The sequence below is a fragment of the Toxotes jaculatrix genome, chromosome 17, assembly GCF_017976425.1.
Source record: "Toxotes jaculatrix isolate fToxJac2 chromosome 17, fToxJac2.pri, whole genome shotgun sequence".
NCBI classification, from domain to species: Eukaryota; Metazoa; Chordata; class Actinopteri; family Toxotidae; genus Toxotes; species Toxotes jaculatrix.
This window is the reverse complement of record NC_054410.1, coordinates 1,347,501-1,370,000: the sequence shown is the minus strand read 5'-3', so window position 1 is coordinate 1,370,000 and position 22,500 is coordinate 1,347,501. Positions and strand designations below refer to the sequence as shown.

Genomic DNA, 22,500 nt, shown 5'->3' with positions numbered 1-22,500 from the left:
TGTGGGGGTTCCTGTGGGGGTTCCTGTGGGTTCCTGTGGGGGTTCCTGTGGGTTCCTGTGGGGGTTCCTGTGGGGGTTCCTGTGGGTTCCTGTGGGGGTTCCTGTGGGTCCAGATCTGATCCTTCAGGGAACAAAATCATCTGATCATTTATTTAATTAACAAAAGAAACTGGAACAAGTTTTTACTTTTTCAGTGAAGAAAAATGATTTAAATCTGTCAGTTTCTATCAGTTTCTTCATTTCATACACTGACTGTGCTCAGTCTCTCTCTCTCTCTCTCTCTCTCTCTCTCTCTCTCTCTCTCTCTCTCTCTCTCTCTCTCTCAGTTTGTCGTTCGTCTGCAGAAACATTGTGTTGTGTTGTTGTGTGTTGCCTGTGTACAGTGAGTGCTGTCAGCTCTACAGCTGTTTTCAATGAGAACTTCTTTTCAAATTCTTCCTCTAATCTTTTGCCACCACCGCAGTTCCTCACTCGCTCACTCACAGTTTTCTCTCTCTGATAAGGGGTGAGTGGATGAATGGAGAAGTGGAGGAGAAGAGATTGAGGGAAGGAGGTAACAGAGGGTCAGTGGAGGTGAGCTGAAGGTCTTTCTAGTTGACTTTAACTTTAGATGGAATCATCAGCAGAAACATCTGGACAACACAAGCAGCCTGCGGACAACACACACACACACACACACACACACACACACACACACACACTTCACTTGTAGGTCTGTTTTACAGATGTAACTGATTCAGATTCATACGACAACTGTTTGTTTTTGTTGTGATAAAATGATAAAAGTCAGATTTGTGAATAAATGACATTTAATCCTTTACATTATGGAGGGACTTTAGTTTGATTCATTAATTAATTAAAACACAGAATGAACATTATAGATATGTGTGTGTGTGTGTGTGTGTGTGTGTGTGTGTGTGTGTGTGTGTGTGTGTTTTCATGTGTTGCCAGCAATTATTTATTCTGTTCTCAAAGATGAAAGCGGAGCATTCATTCATTCATTCAGCTGCTTCACACAAATCAAACTGTATTACAGTATCAACATGCACGTGTGTGTGTGTGTGTGTGTGTGTGTGTGCACACACACACACACGCGCGCGCACACACACACACACACGCACACACGCACACAGATGTTGAAAGAAATTAACATCAAATATGAATTAGAAAGACAAACAGGAAATCTGTGGACGTCTGAGCATCTGTATGTTAGAGCATACGTTCTCTGTCGGCTGATAACTGTCTCTGATCTTTATGAATGAGTCATCTGCTGTTTGCTGTAGCTGCTCAGCAATGCAACACCAATGCAGACTAATGTGTTAGTGTCACCTGGAGCTTCAAATGTTTACTACACCCAAAGAGAGTGTTTGACGAAACCATGTTCCAGTGATTTAGGTGAAGGTGGAGTCACAAGAAGGGTCGAGTTCTTCCTCTGGGGACAGTGAATATCATCACATAATTTCATGTCAGTCTGTCCATCCGTTGCTGAGACACATTAGTCTTGTCCAGCAGGAGCAGAGAGACAGACGGCGAATCGGAGGGACTCTTGTTTAAACTTGCTCTCCACCTTCGTGGTGGAAAAACCTGCAGAATTCTAAGACGACTGTTTTTGGGCAACGCTCCGGGCAACAATCAGCACAGTCGGCCAACAGCCCAGAACTCATTCACAGACCTCCTGGCATTCAGATGTTCCTGCCAGATTAAAGAAACAATGCTGAGGGGACACCTCAGGCGCTGCTGGACGCTCAGGTGTCGCTGCTGCTTCACAGGTCACGAGGCAAGACGCAGACAGGTCATGTGGTCTGTTACAGAGATACGAGACGGTGTTTGGGACGAGTGAACTTCCTGCATCTAAGGATAATACTGTTATGTTGACATGATCAGCTGATTGATTTGTGTATTGATTTATTAGCTGATATTTGTTTTTAATGACTCTTGTTGAAGAGCAGACGATGTGTGCAGCGTGTTTATATGCTGCTGCTGCTGCTCAGCTCTCAGTCCTAACACTGCTGTGTGATTGGCAGTTATAGCCCCGGGAAAACCCCAGGAGACACACACACACACATACACTCAGACACACTAACATAAGCACATTAGCACACATGCACACAGGTAGGGGATCGAGCCACATTTTCACAGCAGCAAATCAACTCAAACACATTCACATACATGGATTTTGAACATGAAAACATGAAGAAACACACACACACACACACACACCTCAGGGGAGATGTGCTTGTGAGGGTTTCCAGGGATGCTGGGTAAATTGGTCCTGACATGTAAACAAAAAGCCCCAAAATGGCTTGATTCAGCACATTGTGGTGCAACGCACACACGCACGCACACACACACAGACACACAGAGGCAGATCTACAGAAAAAACACAAGCTCTGTGTGTGTGTGTGTGTGTGTGTGTGTGTGTGTGTGTGTGTGTGTGTGTGTGTGTGTGTGTGTGTGTGTGTGTGTGTGTGTGTGTGTCAGGGGATAGTCTACATATTCATCAAATGAGGCAGATTCTTATTGATTCTTGTGTCTATTAGCAATGTTAAAGACAAGACTGGAAACTCTAGACTCAGCCGTTCCATTTGAAATCACACACACACACGCAAACACACACACACGCAGCTGACAAAATGTTTGATTCTGTGTGCTTTGATTTATTTTTGTTTCTTTAATCGGTTCTTGTTGCGCGTATCATCGCAGTTCTTGATTCTGTGGTTCACATTTTAAAAACAGAAGTTTATTATATAGCTTCATGCTTCATGATAACATGTTGCTGCTGAGTTTTCTGTGCAGTGCAGGATGAGAACCGGTGTTTCTGGAATCACAGATGAGGCAGCTGACGGCAGAAACTCAGACGTTCTCCTCAGAACGCTGAGCCTCAGTGATGAGCACTGCCCTGATTTAACGTTGTCTTCTTCTTCCACCTCTATACATCTGCTGCCCCTGTGGGTGCATCAGCACCATGGACACGGCACATCACACCAACGGTGTGAACTGTGTTTACAACCTGTGTGACTCATTTTAATTTTAACTGTATGTCAGATTTGTGGAGTGGTAAGAAAAATGTCACCATAATTTATGGAAACGTCCAAAAATGAGGAGCATAAAACTCAGACTGTACAAATACTCTCAAAAAACAAACATGTTTTTACACCACTTTACACACAGTCTGCATCCATGCAGCCAAATATCTTCATCTAATGTGAATGTGCTGATCTGTGCTTCACACATATTGTATATGTATACACACATCTGCAAACGCACTTGAGTCTGTGTCAAGTTCAGTTTACAGACAGGCACAATAAACACACACACACACACTCTCTCTCTCTCTCTCCCCTCTCTCTCTCTCTCTCTCTCTCTCTCTCTCTCTCTCTCTCTCTCTCTCTCACACACACACACACACACAGAGTGATGAGTTGGGCTGCTTCCCAGTCTGAAGGATCTTCAAGGATTTCTATCTAAATTATTTCTCTTCAAACTAGACTCGTGACTCCATCTGTTAGTGTGTGTGTGTGCGTGTGTGTGTGTGTGTGTGTGTGTGTGTGTGTGTGTGTGTGTGTGTGTGTGTGTGTGTGTGTGTGTGTGTGTGTGTGTTTTAAACTGACACTGTGTTCCAGTTCTGTGTCCTCAAGGCGTGCAGGAGAAATTGCTTCAGTGTGTGTGAGTCTGTGTGTGTGTTTCATTATGGCTTCAGCTGTTCGCTGTGGAAAAGCTACGACTACAAGACGAGATTCACCTGCTTTGTGCAAACTACAGGAAAAACTGACTGAATAATAACTGACTGACTGACTGAGTCTCTGACTGACTGAGTCTCTGACTGAGTCTCTGACTGAGTCTCTGACTGACTGAGTCTCTGACTGACTGAGTCTCTGACTGAGTCTCTGACTGAGTCTCTGACTGAGTCTCTGACTGAGTCTCTGACTGACTGAGTCTCTGACTGACTGAGTCTCTGACTGAGTCTCTGACTGAGTCTCTGACTGAGTCTCTGACTGACTGACTGACTGACTGACTGAGTCTCTGACTGACTGAGTCTCTGACTGAGTCTCTGACTGACTGACTGACTGACTGAGTCTCTGACTGACTGAGTCTCTGACTGAGTCTCTGACTGACTGACTGACTGACTGACTGAGTCTCTGACTGACTGAGTCTCTGACTGAGTCTCTGACTGACTGACTGACTGACTGACTGAGTCTCTGACTGACTGACTGAGTCTCTGACTGAGTCTCTGACTGACTGACTGAGTCTCTGACTGACTGACTGAGTCTCTGACTGAGTCTCTGACTGACTGACTGAGTCTCTGACTGAGTCTCTGACTGACTGACTGACTGACTGAGTCTCTGACTGACTGACTGAGTCTCTGACTGAGTCTCTGACTGACTGACTGAGTCTCTGACTGAGTCTCTGACTGACTGACTGACTGACTGAGTCTCTGACTGAGTCTCTGACTGACTGAGTCTCTGACTGACTGAGTCTCTGACTGAGTCTCTGACTGAGTCTCTGACTGACTGACTGACTGACTGACTGACTGACTGAGTCTCTGACTGACTGAGTCTCTGACTGAGTCTCTGACTGACTGACTGACTGACTGAGTCTCTGACTGAGTCTCTGACTGACTGACTGACTGACTGACTGACTGACTGAGTCTCTGACTGACTGAGTCTCTGACTGACTGAGTCTCTGACTGAGTCTCTGACTGACTGAGTCACTGACTGACTGACTGACTGAGTCTCTGACTGACTGACTGACTGACTGAGGTTGTGTCCACGTAACCCAGACATTTACATTTTTAATCTTTTGTCAACATTGAGCTTTTTCTAAAAGCTGTGTGTGTCTCTCACCGTAGGACAGATTTAACCGACCACTTACAGCAGCTGCTTTCTTGACAGCTGTTGCTCTCAGACACACTTTTGATTGAAGTGTTCAGTGACAAGAACGAAGCTGGAACTGACTCTGTTGTCAGTCTCTCGTATATTTATTGTCTGTGTAAATTTATTGGTTCCAGATGTCCGTTATTAGTTTTCTTCTGATGTGCCTCCTCGACCAGCAGCAGACTTCCCTTCATCCTTCAGTATAACTAATGTTTGTAGGTGTTAATTTAGCATGTGACTTGAAAACATTAAGGATTTCACACAGATAGAATTAACTTAAAAATGAGAATAATTTAGTCTTTGGGGGAAAATCATGACTGAGAAAATGTAAAGATGTTTTTAAAGGCAGAACTTTGGGACAGGGGTTAGATCCATGTGTCTGATTGGCTGTCAGTCTCTGAGCATACATGTGATTAATCATCCGATCACCGGACAGCTGCTCGTAAAGGTCAGTCCCACCTCAGAGTAGCTGCTTGATAAATGTGTCTTATTCACTTTTAGCAAAGAACCTTTTCACTCATAAATTAGCGGAGTTTTAAATGTAATTCTGGGCCCAGATTCAGAGTCATAGGCTGCATGAGGGAACATATTAGCAAAGAAAAGAGCAATCTAACCAACTAATGAACAACTTGACTGATTTACTGACTCACTGCCTGACTAACCAGCCAGCAAACAGCCTGCAAGCGCAGCCAAGAGCAAAGCAGAGAGACGTAATGAATGAAAGTGGAGAGACATTTAGACAAAGTGAGAAACATTTTCTCTGAGAGCTTCCAGTTAGTTTCATTTCTGTAATAGCAGCACACTCACAAACAAAACTCGGGTCCACACACACACACACACGCACACACACACACCTTGACGCACACAGACGCAGACAGTGCTGTTGATTGTGTATTGCCGGTTTGTTTATTAGCTCTCTGATTGAGCGGCTCTGCCTTACACAGATTGGATGACCTTTCCAGATCCTTCTGCCGAGTCCGCTAAGTAGATCGGATGGCAAACGCGACGCAGCGACGCTTTATTCAGATTGTTACCGAATGAGGAAAAAGCAGGCGGTCATATGTGTGTGTGTGTGTGTGCGTGGCTGTTTGTACACACTCACTCTGCCTTCATTGGTTCAATTGAAGCCTCATCTCCATATAGTTTGTATGCAATTACATCTGAACGGCGTGCTGAGTGCCTCTATATGATAGTGTCTGGATACTGAGTGCGACTGGCTGTGATGTGTGTGTGTGTGTGTGTGTGTGTGTGAAGGATAATTTGTGAGACAGAGCTGTGATTCATGCTCGATGTGTGTGTGTGTGTGTGTGTGTGTGTGTGTGTGTGTGTGTGTGTGTGTGTGTGTGTGTGTGTGTGGAGGGATTCATGGTCGATTTGTGTGTGTGTCTTTATGGGAACATTTGTGCAGGCTTGCTGAGTGTGTGTGTGTGTGTGTGTGTGTGTGTGAGAGGTAATTTGTGCCAGAGAAAAGCGATTCATGCTAAATGCGTATGTGTGTGGTTTTATGGGTAATTTGTGTTCGCGAGGTGTGTGTGTGTGTGTGTGTGTGTGAGAGAGAAATCAAAGTGTGTATATACATTTATATGCATATACATGTACATGCGGAAATAGAAGCGTGTGTGTGTGTGTGTGTGTGTGTGAGCCGAGATGAGACTGCAGGATAAGCATGGAGTGTGTTTCTAGTGGCTTGTTGGCCGCTCATGGGGCTTTAAAGGGCACGTCCGTCAAAACGTGGCACGGCCGAATCTCATTCATCTGCAATAAACAGCTAATCACACTCAGAGGAAGATGATCCCACTCAGACACACACACACACACATCCTGTGTTCATTTTCAGTCAGAGGTTTTACATATCACGAAAAGGTTGTTTGCTGTTTTACTTTTAATCTTCTCCAGATCTATCGTTGGAGATCATGAATTTCCTCTGCGTGTCGTGTGATTGAGTCCTGCTTTCCCTTCTCTGTCTCCCAGGCTGAGCTGATCTCCAGTCAGTGTGAAGCACAGCGAGCCGCTCTGGAGCAGATGGCTGTCAAACTAAGCAGCCTACGCTACCCCTCACCCACCAGCAGGAGGCACTGCAGTCAGCTGGCCAGGAGCAACAGGTAAACACACATCAGATCCCAGCTCAGTAAACACAACAGTAAACTTGTTGACATGTTGACAGTGGGTTCCATGGATGTATTAACAGAGCTGATGCCGCGTCTGACGGCCCAGTCAGCTTGGGACCCAGGTAAGCAGCAGACGACATGACATGCTGTGTCTGAGTCACAAGGGAATTTTAAAAAAAACATCCAAGATGGCGTTCGGTCATTCTAATCTCAGGTTTCCCCTTTGGCCTCCGTGTGGAGCACGTGGAAGGTTCTGGTTCGATCTCCTGACCAGCAGAATAAATCTCCTCACTCCTTCCTCATTACCACCACTGAAGTGCCTTTGAGCAAGGCGTTTAGCTCCCAGCTGCTGAACTCCAGAGGAAGAAAGCATTTATCTATTCTGGTAATAATCCACGACAGGTGCCCTGAATCGGGAGCAGCCTCTGTTCTCTGTGCACAGAACTCCCAATGAAAAACGGCATAAAAGAAGAAAATAAAATAGAACAGAACAGACACGAGACCAGACAGAAATCCCACACGTTTGTTCTGTGTTGTGATGAGAAAGACACTCTGACAGGAAAACACACACGAGACTGAGACACAACAAAGTTACATGTGACGCATACACACTCAGTCGAATGTAATCACACACACACAGAGTGCGAGTGTTAACAGCAGTAATCTGGTGTGGCCAGGCTCGGCGGGCGGCATCTTTGGTCACGCTGCCTGTTGCCGTTTCATCCTCGGCTTTGAGGAGCCTCCCTCCGCTGTTATCACTCACACGCAGGGCACACACACACACACACGTTAAACACACAATAAAAACATACACTAAGTTGTGTGTATGCAAATGACAAACGGAGCTTAAATTGCCCACTGCGAGTCTGTAGTATGTTGTGTTCTGCAGACTTCATGGGTGTTGTCAGTGTGTCGTCACAGTGACTTACATGAGGGATGTGCTGTGTCCTCAGTGCACACGCACACACACACGCACACACACACACACACAAATGTGTTCAAATTGAGCGTAAATTGCAGTTTTGGTGGCAGCACTGTGTTGGTGAATGTGGACGACTGTTTGATTTGAATAAAAGGAAAATAAGTTGTTTACGTACACAGACAGAAAACACACAAACACACAAATGTAAATGAAAGATTCATTTTGTTTGTGTTTGTGTTTTCCTGTCCTCTGTGGCTGCAGTGTAATGTTTCACTAATTTACACTGAATGTGTTGGATACTAATAGGTTATTCATATATTAGCTGCTGCGTTTCAGATTTACATGTGTGTGTGTGTGTGTGTGTGTGTGTCTGCGTGTGTGTGTGTCCAGTGCAGCGGTGTGTGTGATGAGTTTCATATTAAGTGGATGTTACATGTTTTTCTTAGCTGCTGTGGGCTGAGCTCAGTGGAGGTTTCTGGTTTTGGTTCAGTTGTAAAGAAAATGAAGGTCAGACCGAATCACTGACTGATCTCACACAAAATGTCTCACTTTAAATTTTTGGTTTTTCTGAAACTATTTTTGGATCCACAACAACGATCAGTGAATGATATGAATGAGTTATAATTTCTGACAGATTCTTCATCTTAATATTTAAAATGTGATTCACGTGTTTCCATCTGCAGGTTTCTGTAAAATGCAGATATGAAGCATTTTAAATGAAAAAATGTTTGCAAACAAAATCATTTATTTGATAAACTGGTTCATTCATTCATTCATTTATTCATTCAGAAGCGCTTTGAATGCTCAACTTAAGGAAGTGCACCGAATAAAGTAACCTGCATTAATTCATTCATTCTGTTCTGTAAGCAAAAGAAATACCAGTTTATGAATACATGAACCAATGAACAAGTGAGTAAGAAAACAATAAATGGAGAAATGAGAAAATGAACGGCAGAAAAAAGAATAAATAAATAAAAACTAATGAATGATTAAGTAAATAAGTATGTGAGTGAAGTGAGTCAGTCAGTCAGTGAACGTGTGAATGTAAATAAGTGAATGAGTGAATGAATGGGTGAATGGATTAGGAAAAGAGTGAGTTAACGGATGAATGATTGATGACATGAATGGGTGTGAATGAGTGTCACAGGTTCATCAGGTGATCTGTCTCTGTCGGGGCGAATTCTTCACAATGAGTGAATGAATGAGTGAATGGGTGAGTGAATGAGTGTCAGCAGGGGGCGCTGTGCTGCTGCTCAGTGACAGCTTTAATGTCCGTGTGGGATGAATCCATTAGACGAGTGTCGGTGAATCACCTCATAAATCCAACACAGGCTCTGACTGAAAGGTGACGGCTGCCGATATGACTCATTCAACCTTTCATTCTATCACTTCATCCCCCTCTCCTGTCCATCTACATCCCCCCTTCACTCTCTCCTCTTCCTCACAATCCCTTCCCATCCTCCACTCTTTCCTTTTTCATCATCTCTTTGCTTTCTTTCCCTCTTCCCTTAATCCCTTCTTTCCTTTTACCTTCTACCTTCTTCACTTTTCCTTCTTTATCTCCCTTAGTTACTTTTTGTCTTCTTCTGGCCTAACATCATCCCTTCCTGTCTCCTTTTCTTGTCCTTCTGTTCATCCTTTTATCCAGTTTCTGCCTTTTCATCTCTATCCATCTTTCCTCCTTTACCCTCATTTCCTCCCCTCTCCTCCTCTCTTTTCCTTTCCTTCCTCAACTTCTCCTCCTCCTTTCCTGTTTCCATTTTTCTCCTTTCCTCCTCTCTGTTTCCCTCTTTCATTCTTTCTCCTCTCTGTCTCTGACATTTCTTCTTCTCTCCTCTTTCTGCTGTGGGATGATGAATTAGAGACAGTGGTTACAGCTGCTATCGCTGCTGCAGCAGCAGGCGGAGGACAGGGAGGGAGAGAGCGAGTCAGGAAGCAGGAACTGGGAAGTAGAAAGTGGAGGATGATGGCAAATACATCCATATACGGGAAGCTCGACTGGAAAAGAGACTGTGTTTTAACAGTTGTAAAAAATAAAAAAACAAACAAGCAAATAAACAAAACATAAGAGTAAACAACAAAGGCAACACCAGCTTTTAAAAAGGAGACGTTTCACAGGAAATCCAGATCCTTCCAGGAACATCTTCCAGATTTGTGGTTTCGCTCATGTTGCACAAAGTAAAGTCCAAAACGGGGACGCTGTGAGCTGCACTTTTATCGACAGGAGACGGTGGGACAAAACAGCGTGAACTTACTGTCCTGTCAGTGACTGAGCTAAGCTAACGAGCTAAGCTAACGAGCTTGTTAACGATTGTTTGTTTAGCGAATGTGTTTTGTGTTGTTATTGTGTACTTGTTAGTTTGCAGTAGCAGCAGTTTACACATCTCGTTCTCTGCTGTTTCACTTAATTACAGTTTATTTCTGATGAGACCAGGAAATAAAAAATAACAAGAATATTTTAATAAGAAATAGAAATAGAGAAAGATTCCAGTCAGTGTTTTTGCTGACCTCAGTAGTTTTATTACCCCCTCTGCTACTGTGATGTAAATGTGTACTCCAGTGTGTGCGTGTGTGTGTCTGTGTGTGTGTGCCATGCCAGCTTACTGCTCGTTGTGTAGAGGAAACCTGGTTAACAGGCAGTTGTTGTTGTGGTGTCGGCAGAGACAGTGAAGAAGCTGACGTCTTGTTTCCAGCTGTTAATCCTTTGAAATGAACCACATTTGATAATTTAACTGGAAAAACCACGTGAGACACAAATTATTATTCCAAGTAGAATATTTTTATGTCTGGAGGGGATGTTAAACTTTAACTGAGAGCTAGTTTTTGGTCTACTTCCCACTGAGACTATTTGACATTCAAATGCTTTGCTCAAAGGCACCAACTTTGCAGCAGGATGTGGTGTCTGAGCGCGAACACCTAACATTTAACTGTCCAACCTCAGCAGATGCAATCCAATTAAATTTCAACCAACTAAATCTTTATTTTCAGAGTGTGAAATGTCCATTAAACTACTGTAGACATCAAGATTTTCCCCCAGTGTTTAGATTTGCACATGTTCACGTGATGCATGCTACGTTTCAATATATCCACTGTTGACGAGAATTATGACAAGTTAGAAATGAACAATAGATTTCTATAATTTGAATTTCCTCAAGTGACTAAATGTCAGAATAGCTCGCCATAACACTCCCACGCGCTCCGTCGGTGCCGCGTGACAGAAACAGAACCTGACACTTCAAAGGCTCTGTAACCGTCCCGGTGTCGAACGCAGCCCCGCAGTGCCGCCACGTCGCTCCTTCCTCTCCGATTTGTCTGTTTTCTCGTCTTCCACCCCCCGAGAGATCCTGTTTTACAAAGCGTTTAGTTAACATTAGTGTGAGAACAAGACGGAAACAGGGGAGAGGAGGGGAGGTGGGGAGTGAAAAACGACGAACGACAAGAGAAAACAATCTGTGCGAGTGTTGTATCTGCTTCATCTGTCTGAGTCAGTAAAGGGCCGCTCTGCTCGCCGCATAATGAGGAGCGCTGCCTCAGGGGAAGGAGGCAGCGCTCGCTTCCTTCGCTTTCTTCTTCTCTGTTCACTTTTTATTTCATTGAGAATCACTTGCAGTGGAGGACAGGAGGGGGTGAGGAGAGTGAAGAGATGGGACAAAAAAGTGGAGTGAGGAGAAGGAAAAGATGGAGGAGAGAGTGGGAGGAGCCAATGGGAAGATGAAGATTTGGTGTTTTTTTTTATGTAACTGATGAGGAGGAGACGATGGAGGGATATAGGAGAAAGTTTACAGAGACAGGACGACAGGAGGCAGAGGAGGAGAAAAATGTACTTTAGAAAAACTGAAGACAGGACGTGAGGACAGTTTTGGAAACAGGTCATTTTGAAAAGTGTGGACATGGAAGCTCTTTTCTGAAAACAGTTTGAGGGTTCAGGCTGATTTTTAGGGTCGGGAAGAGTCAGGCGAAGGTTCGGGTCTGGTTTTGCATTAACAGGCAGAGAAGAACAAACATGTTTGTGTTCATGTTTGTGTTCATGTGTTCACGTGCTCACTTCAAAGTGAATCAGAGTCAAGTCTGAATTTGGCTTTAGGGCGAATCAAAATGAAACAGGGGAGATGGAAGTGCTTTTTTTTTCTAATTTCATTCAAAGTTTGCTTTGACAGCTCCTCGAGTTGCGGTGTGTTTGTGTGTGTGTATCCTTGTTTTGTGTTTAAAGTGTGTGTGGCTTTCTGGGTTAGTGTGTGTTCATGTGTACATGTAATTATCAATATCTGTGTGTTGTTTTGTGTATTGGAGTCATTGTGTTGTGTGTGATTGTGCTTTAGTGAGCGCGTGTGTGTGTGGCTGCTTTGACTAGCATGTACATATACTCTGTGTGTGTGTGTGTGTGTGTGTGCGTGTGAGAGAGTGAGTGAATCGTCGTGGAAACGCCGTGGGCCTGACAGAGCTGTCAAACTGTCGTCGATGGCGACCGGAGAATTCCAAACAATTTCACCGCTAATGTTGAGAAACATGTTGGCGATCCCCGCCGAGACCGAAAACCACAGAATATATAAATAATAAACACACACACACACACACGCACACACCTTAACAAAACGGCTGACAGTAATGTGTGTGTTTGAGCAATCGGCCCCTGTTCCAGCAGCATAAATATTTGATGTGATCCTGTGTCGAGAAGGAGGAGGTGGGAAGACGAGGGGGGAGGGGTGGTGAGACGGAGGTGGGAGGGGGAAGCTAAAGGATGGAGGCTGAGGGAGGAAGAGTTAGAGGAAGAGCTGGAAAAAGAGGAAGCAAGACAAAAGAAGTTAAAGACGATGAAGAGCGCCGATTAAGGGAGAGGTGGCGATGTGAAGAGAGGAAGATGGAGGGATGAAGTAGGAAGAGATGCAGGTAGAGGAGATGGAGGTGAAGAAGATGTTGAAGAGAAGGGATGATGGGACTGTGTCACCGCAGAAATTAGATTTTATGAATCCAAACTAAACTGAGCTGCTAATGAATTTACACAATCCAGGAAGCGAGAACTCTTCTGTCGCTCTTCTGTCATCTGGAGGGGGCGGGGTGAAGAGCCAGCTGTCGCAGAGAGGGGAGGGATGTGATGAGTGTTTAAATATGGGGATGACAGTGCAGTATTTCAGACACTCACAGCTCTGAGCTCAGCACAGGTATGGTTTTATCCTCTCTCACCTCCACACAGCCGGTCCATCACCACATGAAACCACTGTGACTGTCAGAGTGTTGGATAAGTTGGAAAGTTACAGAAATTGTTGAACACAGCCCCCCTCAGTTCAGACACAGGAAACGATGGTGGGGGGGGGGGGGGGGGGGGCGGATCCTCACAAACAGCTATTTATTCATAAGCTCTTTGTGTGACCAGAGAAGATGCAATAAAAACTCACCAGGTGCAGAAACGTGCAGCTCGATTTCCTGTCACTCAGTTTTTCTTTGGACGTGTGAAATTAGAAGTTAAAACCTTTCATCTTCCTGTGGAAACGTTTGATTAGAAGGAACCAAAAACACGTCCAGGAAGCCACATCTCCGCCTCCACCTGTCATCGGTGGTCGCTGCTTTTTGTCAGCCGACGTTTGGCCTACCTGTAAAAACCGGCAGAAATTACAGCCAAGAAAGTTTTGTTGATTTACATGTTGACCTGAAGTCCAGGTACAACATGTAAATAAATTCTCGTTGGGAAAGATTTTAGTTTCAGTTCTAACGGCAGCTTGAAAACAGACGTTTTCTCTCTGAGTCTGCATTTATCTGCCAGTCTCTCTCATTTCAGTTTGCATTTTTAGCTGCATGTTTTATCAACTTAACAAGATGCTTATGTCTCCTGTTGCCGCAGGACACAGCAATGATACAATAATACAAGAAACAATAATAGAAAGTAGAACACGTAGGAAACAGAATGAATCACAACAAAAAGAAAATTGAATTACAACAATAATTCAACTCAGTAATCTCTCTCCCTCTCTGCCCTCAGTCTGCAGGAGTTTGAGGCTGAGTATCAGGAGCTCTGGGATTGGCTGATGGACATGGACGCCATGGTAACGGACAGTCACCAGCTGATGATGTCAGAGGAGCAGAGACATCATCTCTTCAAGGTAAGACGAGCCCAGCTGTCTGTCTGTCTGCCTGCTGTTGCTATATATCGTGCACGTTGCCTGGCGGGTAAACAGGCAGCTATAGAAGACGATGGCGTCCCTTCAGCAAAGCTCTGATTGGTTAATTGTTTCTCCAAACGGGAAGAAAGTCGTCAATGAGCACGGTGGGCTGTGATTCATATGTTTCTAACCAGGCGAAGGCGTGTTCACGAGCATTTGAAACGTGTGCGTGTCCATGTTTTTGCTGTGTTGTCAAACACTAAAAGGTGAAACTCATTTACGACAGTCATGAAGTTCACGCCTGTTCTTTGCGGAGACACGTGTCGTCGTGGGCGTAGCGCCGGTGCTGCATCAGAAAACGCCTCTGCCTCGTTTCCCAGCTGGTTTTTTTTTCACCTGATTTGGCTCATTTGAACTTTTATACTTCAGTGTGTACAGATCCTCCTGTGTGCGCTACACAAAGACACACAACATTTCCTTTATAGTGGAAAACAACACACTGAGTTGGAAAACGCTAAGGAAACGAGAGAGACTGGCACTCTCTCTTTTTCTGTTTGAAATCACACAAGTCGCAGTTTATGTCGAGAAATGTGTTGTGGCGACGCTTTACTGTGGATTCACAGATTTCCCATCAGCCACCTCTGCCTCTGTCCTGGAGCAGCACTGTTAATCAACATGTCTGAATATGTAGAAACACAGAAGCAGCTGAAGGAAATGATGTCCTCCCATATTTCATTCATCCATCAGTTTGTCTGTCGCCTCCATCCCTCCCCTCACTTCTCCCTCACCCTCACCACCCCCTTTCCACCCAGTCACACACACACACACACACACACACACACACACACCCTGTCTTCATCCTCACCAAGGAGAATGGGATTACATGGCATAGCCTCCCTCATAACCATATCATAGAGGTGTGTGTGCACTTATGTGTGTGTGCGCGCGTGTGTGTGGCAGTCTGTGTTTTGTGTGTGCATATGTGTATTTGAGAGAGTGAGTTTTTGTGTGTGTATGTGTGTGTTTGTGTGTGTTTGTGTAATGACTTCACTGCAGCCAAATGAGTCAGACAGAAAAACAGCATGTGTTACGATTAGAGTTCTGAGTCATCCTCTTCTGTCCTTCACACATATGTACACACACACACACACACACACACAGACACACACAGATAGATGTGCAGATGCTGATAGAGCGATCAAAGACTTGTTGTAGACCCGTTCCTACACTTAGAAAATGACATTTTAAAAAGTATGTAATATATTTTATCAAAACAAATGATATAATCAGCTCAGTGTGAGATTATTCCTCATGTTTCTGATGCAAATTAACTTGTCTGACAAGTTCGGGGAGGATTTGATTTAACTTTACATGCAGTGTCAAACAACACGGTGAAACACAGTGACTGAAACACACCGACTCTAACCTCAAACTAACCCTTAAAAACATAAATATATGCATATGTTTGCCCGCACAGTAACTGTCATGCTGCTTACACACACTCTGATTTTAGGGATCAAACTGCTGACATCTCAGTCTCTCCTTACCCACAAGGCATTGCTGCAAAGCAGCACACACACAAACACACATGTAACTTTGTAACGTTGTTTTCCACTTTTTCTTTTCAGTTTCTTTGTCCAAACTTTTGTTTCTGTGTGGTTTGTTTGTTTGTGTGTGTTTGTTTCTGTGTGTGTGTGTGTACATGTTTTTCTATGGTTGTGTGGACAAATTGTGGTTTGAAACCAGGGTTGTGGAGCAGCACTGAGCACATTTTGTCTGGTTCCCACACATTCAAAGGGCCGTTTGAGGGTTCAGATCTGGTTTAAGGTTCAGCTGAGGATCAGGTTTAGACTGTTTAGGTTAGGTTAGGGTAATGGATGCATTATGTCAAGGAGTGTCCTCACAACTGTAGAAAGACCAACGTGTGTGTGTGTGTGTGTGTGTGTGTGTGTGTGTGTGTGTGTGTGTGTGTGTGTGTGTGTGTGTGTGTGTGTGTGTGTGTGTGTGTGTGTGTGTGCAGACATGATTTATTTAGTGGCCGATGAGACTCACCTGGCCTGCGAATTATTGATAAGTGTAAAGATGAACCTAATTTCTCCATAGGAGTTGCACTTAAATATTCATCTCCATATGAATATTCATGGTGGTGATGATGCATGCATGAATTTTAGATGACTCTGGAATCGCTGGGCATTCTTCTTCTTCTCCTCCTCCTCCTCCTCCTTCTTTCTCTCTCTCTTTTTTCTTTTTTTTTTTTTTTTTTGATGTGTCAACTCTCCTGTTAAAATATTGATGTGGAGCTCGACAGCGTCTCCTTGCCCGTTCCAAGGTCGCTTTCTTATACGGTTTCTCTCCCTCTCAGCCGCTGAGACTTCCACAGACAGGGCTACGGGGTTGTATTCGGTGAGCTGCTCATTTGTGGCGATTTCAGTCTTATATCACTCACTTTTTACTTGTTGGGTCTGTTTATTTATTTTAAACCTTGGGTGTTAAATACTCTCCAGGAACAGTAAAACTCCTGCATTCAATCTCAGCAGTACATATAAATTCTCAGTATATTTACCCATATTTGTAATAGTTTGTCTTTCACTTGCTCTAATTTTAGTTTTTCAGGCAAAACGTTTTGAAAATATAGGCTTATTTTTTAATTTAAAAGCTCATTAATCATTTCTTAAAAAAAGGAAATAATTCTTCATTAACATGATGGTAGGTGATAAATCGATAAAGTCATTTCACACAGAAACACTGAATTATTATCCATTTTCAGCAGTTTCACTGTTTCAATGTTTTATATTTTCATTTGACTATTTTAGACAGTCTCAGACATTTAGAGATTCAGCTTTGGTTCAGGAAACTTGTGATGGACATTCGCATGATTCTCTGACATTTAACTGACTTTAAAAATAAGTGATTCATCCAAAAAATATTGACAGATTCAGTGATTATGAACAGACTAAGATGAAAACACCAAAGCCATGAGCTGACACTAAGATAATGTTGTTCTGCTGAACATTAATATGACTTTGTGACTTACTTACTTTCAGTTTCAGCCTCAACCTGCACAATCCTAAATCTGTCACAGAACTATGAGCAGACATAGTGATTTATAATCAAAGCAGTTTAATAAAAAGAAAAACTTCATCGGAAACGTTTTACATCAAAATCATGACTAAATACTTAAATAAATACTCATTTGTCTTTATATTCACCAAGCAAAGCATTATCCAGCACTAAGAATAACATCTAGTCGTATGCTGTGTGTGTGTGTGTGCGTGCGTGTGTGTGTGTGTGTGTGTGTGTGTGTGTGTGTGTGTGTGTGTGTGTGTGTGTGTGTGTCTCAGAAAAGCTCTAAACCCCTGTTTTTTTCAGTGTTTTATTTTTTTTTTTTGCCTCCATGTGAACGTTAAAGAACCTCGCTGTGCTCCCCTAAAATGCTGGGGGGACTCGACCCTGTAACCATAGCAACGGCAGGGCCCAACAAAAGTTGTTCTTTTTGGAGGTGTGTGTGTGTCTGTGTGTGTGTCTGTGTGTCTGTGTGTGTGCGTGCGTGTGTGTGTGTGTGTGTGTGTGTGTCTGTGTGTGTGTGTCTGTGTGTCTGTGTGTCTGTGTGTGTGTGTGTGTGTGTGTGTGTGTGTGTGTGTGTCTGTGTGTGTGTGTGTGTGTGTGTGTGTGTGTGTGTGCGTGCGTGTGTGTGTGTCTCCTCCGGAAAAGGAAAGCTGGGCTGACACTTGTTTCTGCAGGCCGGCTTGGCAGGCCAGGGCTCTACTGTTTATTGTGATGTTAGATGGAGGCACTTATCAACCTTGGAAAGGAGGGAGGAAGGAGGAGAGCAGAGTGTGTGTGTGTTCTGACACAGATATGTGTGTGTGTGTGTGTGTGTGTGTGTGTGTGTGGTGTCACAAGTACCCACACACACCACTGAACCTGGACCAAAGTCTTTCTAATTTGTGATTAACAACTGAAAAGTGTGTAATAATTGAAAATGGAGAGATGGTGGAATATTAAATAGTCACGTAGTCGTTTGATTTCATTCGTAGCTACAACCCGAAGCATCTGCTCAGGCTTCAGCTCTGTTTCCTTTCATGTGCAGAAGCACGATGATGCTAAACGCCGGTGACCACACCGCTGAAAACATCTGGTGTAAACACCATGACAGGCGACTGAAGCCGTGTAGACGCAGAGCAGTGGATTTATGGGTAACACGTTACTTCAGCCCTGAGCTGTTCACTGTGGAGACACTGACACTGATACCAGATGCTGAAATTAGCTTTGTGTTTCACTTACTTACTCTTGAATTTGCTTCTTTTTCTTTGTGTGTGTGTTTTGTTGTTTTGTTTTGTTTTGTTTTGTTTCCCGTGTCACACCGTCCATCCTTTCTTCTGTGTGTGTTGTTTAATGTGTGCGCTCTGTTCATTCTCTTTTTCTGCGGTGTGTGTGTTTCATGTGTACTTCCCTGATTGTTGGTGTGTATCCAGACGGTGTGTTAGTGTGTGTGTGTGTGTGTGTGTGTGTGTGTGTGTGTGTGTGTGTGTGTGTGTGTGTGTGTGTGTGTGTGAGCTTGTTGAGGGTCCACAGGGAGATGAAACAGGCAACAGACCTTGTAGCTGCTGTCAACCAATCACACATCAAGGCCCCTGTAGTTCAGCCAATAGATGATCAAGGTTCTGGCCCCGAGTCCCGCAGGAGGTGGAGCGTTTCACTGACTGTGGTAATATTATGATTGAGACACAGAGAAAGAAACACACATGCACACACACACACTCACAGCTAATACAAAAGCAAACAGTGAAACATTAAAGCAGGGACATGATATGCAAGCACGCAGACACACACAGACACACACAGACACACAAAGTGAAAGCACACACATATTTGATGTCTCTTTATCGTATGGAGACACATTTGGTTTCAGTGGAAGTTTAAATTACAAATGAAAATCGGCCGTCGGTTGAACAGCAGAAGACGAAAACAGAAAACAGAAACATTAAAGAGGCTCTGATCAATCCGTTCACAATCAGCTGATATTGGTTACAGATCAAACTCTCTCTCTGCAGCTTTTGAAAATTCAGATCAGAAAAATCTGTGTGTTAAAATGTCCGAGACAAATAAACCTCACCTCAGTGGTCTGTACCATGCTACCAGCTAACAAAAATAACAAAGCTAACGGGGAATTTAAATGTACTAGCCATGCTAGCAGCAGAGCTCTGTGTATGTCAGCTGATCAGTCCACCTTAAAACTACTGAAAGGATTTCTGGGAAGTTTTAAACAAACTTTCATTAAAAACAACTTTAATAATCGTCTGACGTTTCCTCAGGCATCATCAGATCAAACATAACAACATCCCCTTTAGCTTCAGCCGTAAACATCATACCTGCATCATCACCTGATGATAAATGCACCAATGAGCTTTGTCACACGGTTTGTCCTCTGAGCGACGTCACATGATTACAGGAGAGGAAAGAGGGAAGGAGGGTGGTGACGGATCAGTGGAGGGAAACTCAACATCGCTTCTCACACAAGTCAGAAAATTTCATTCAAGGTTTCATTTGAAAACATTTCACTGCATTAAGTCATCACAGGTCTCTCTCTCTCTCTCTCTCTCTCTCTCTCTCTCTCTCTCTCTCTTCTCTCTCTCTCTCTCTCTCTCTCTCTCTCTCTCTTTCTCTCTCTCTTTCTCTCTCTCTCTCTCTCTTTCTCTCTTTCTCTCTCTCTCTCTCTCTCTTTCTCTCTCTCTTTCTCTCTCTCTCTCTCCCTGTGGCGACTTCCAGTGGAGTCCAACTAATTACAGTGGCTATCTGTGTGTGTGTGTGTGTGTGTGTGTGTGTGTGTGTGTGTGTGTGTGTGTGTGTGTGTGTGTGTGTGTGCATCCCTGCCGCTAAATTCTCATTTCAAATAGCCCATGGTGCTCTGATGGAATGGCGGTCTACACACACACACACACACACACACACACACACACACACACACACACACCTGCTCATTAACTGGGTTCCAAAACCAATCAGTGTTGGTGCGACAGAGGAGCTCTGTCTGAGGCCGTTCACACAAACACACAAACACAGAGTGTTTTCAGTGGTTGTCTGGTTATCTACGGTCCAAACCACAACGAGAGACACTGAACTGATTAACACACACAGAAGATCTATAGAGAGAACAATACATGTGTGTTTGTCCACATAAAGCAGTTTAACACTTGAACCTGATAAATGATGTTTATGACTCATTTCCAGTAGCGCAGATGTTTTGAAGGAAACGGACCTGTCACCTGATTTTGGTTTTTATTAACATAATGAGGAACGATTGTGTTCATTTACATGTTTCAGTGAAACATTCACAGACGTGTTTTATTTGTTTTAGCATCGTGAAACTGTTTTCTGATTGGTGTCTCGGCTGCTTTTAATAAATGTAGTGTTTCATTCCTATAAAAAAAAAGAATAATCAGTAATAGATCAGTTTGGTCATTTTCCAAAACGCTGAGGCATCTAAATCTGCTCGGTGAATGTCGGGGAAAGATCAGGGCCGCTGATAAAAGAAACGGACTTTTCCTTATGACACAGGAAACGACCTCCAGTCCTCTGTGTCAGCGCTTTGTAACGGACCTCATATGGACAATGGAAGCATGTAAAATGTAAACATGACCAACTTTAAGTGCTTGAGAAAATGACTGATGACCTGGACTCTCTGGAGAGGAGACACCATGGAAACACAGAGAGAGAGAGAGAAATGAAAGAAAATACAGGATTCACAGCCTGAGTTTCTGCCCTCAGTGTGTTCCTCTCTCTCCATCTTAAACCCTGAGGGCAACAGTGAGAGTACACAACCTCAACAGGAGGCTGAGCACACAGACTCACACAGACACACACAGTCTGGGTTATATTCCAGTCGAGAGTCATGCCTGAGAAACACACAGACGGCTTAAGTCCTCTATCCCCTGAGCTCTCGCAGAGAAGCTTTTCTGTCTTTCCTTCTTTCTTCCACTGTATCTTCATCGTAACTATCAGTTCATTTCCTGTTCTATTTCTCTCAGTTTGAATCATTTTAGTTTGGAAACAGTGAGTGAAATGAAAAAATGGACGTCTCTCACACAACAAAACGAAAATCATGAGTTTCTTCATTAACGACATAAAGAGTGGACAGTAATGTAAAGGTCAGAGGTCAGAGTTCACAGCACTCATAAAGCTGCTGGGACATTTTGCTGAACGTGGATCGTGGAGAAAAGTAAACAAAGGAAATTAAAATAGAAAATAAAAAACAAACCTTAAGAAATTTGTTGAGCAGCAGAAACTAATCGTCATGTTACATGTGACACGCACGTATTTTAACAGGACTGTAATTAGGTTTTCATTCCTGGAGTTATGTTCTCATTATACAGCATGTTAACCAGTGACAATCACACGTTTCTGAGTGTCGATAATAAATCCAATATGTCTGGATTCAAGCTTCTGATCGCAGGCTGACGGCGAGCGATGTTTCAGTCTCACATGTGTTTTTACTCACGTGAAGGAGAGAAAAGAAGGAAACGAGAGAGAATGAAGAAATAAAGATGAAAATAATTAACAAGGAGAGGAAAGAAGAAAAGAAACAAAAGAGAAAAAATTTAAAGATGAAATGAAAAATAGGAAATAATTTGTTTTACCTGCTGGAAACCGTGACCTGCGGTAAATTAGGTTTGGAGACACACCTTCTCACCACCCCCCTCCTCCCCCAGAGAGAGAGAAGAATGAATGAAGATGAATGCTAACCCGAGAGAGGGGGAGGAAGAGGGAGATAGAGAGAAGCTGAGGGAAGGAGGCAGAGAGAGAGAATCTTTAATTAGAGACAGATGACTTTGCCACGCCTCAGAAGGCTGGAATTACACTGCAGGCTATGAGGCGAGGCTAATTTCACATGTAATTGTTGCTGCAATCCTCGCTGTGCTGTTAATGCTCCCAACCTCCCTCCATCCAGAAAGAGAGGGGGAGAAAGGAAGAACAGGAAGAGAGGGGGAGGAGGAGAGGAACAGGAAGAAAAATGAATAAACGATTGGAAAAAAGAAGAAAAGTAATTTGTTGCTGCAAATGTTGAAAAAACTGAAAACACTTTCTGCCTTGTTACTGTAGAACGAGGAAGAAGGAAGGAAGGAGGGAAGAGGAGGGACTGAAAAATGAAAGAACAGAAAGATGGAATGAAAGAAAAGACGAAAGGAATGGTGGAAGGCAGTGAGGAAAGAAGGGATTAAAGAGGAAAGGAAGGAAAGATTGTGAAAGAAAAAATGTGAGGGAGGAAAGAAGAAATAGGTTAAGAAAAAGTGAATGAATATTTTGTCATGTGGCTCAGAATAAGTTTCATATGTAATAATATTAATCTCAATACGACTGTTTGCTGTAATTTCATAGAGAGAAAGAATGAAAGGAAGATGACAGAAACAAAGGGAAGAAGGAAGGAGGATAGAAGAAAAAGCAGAGAAGAAATGAACGAGTGGCTGAAAGATAAAATGTCCTCCTGTCAGAGGAAGCGTGAC

The 22,500-nt window shown here is 43.5% G+C and overlaps 1 protein-coding gene across 1 annotated transcript in view; it reads left to right on the top strand.

Annotated features, from left to right (window-relative positions):
- akap6 (A kinase (PRKA) anchor protein 6) overlaps positions 1–22,500 on the top strand; it is a 126,208-nt gene that overhangs the window by 55,069 nt on the left and 48,639 nt on the right. The window contains exons 13-14 of the mRNA XM_041059934.1: positions 6,846–6,976; positions 13,879–13,999. Of these exons, the coding sequence (XP_040915868.1) occupies positions 6,846–6,976; positions 13,879–13,999 (252 nt within the window). The remainder of the gene's footprint in view (positions 1–6,845; positions 6,977–13,878; positions 14,000–22,500) is intronic.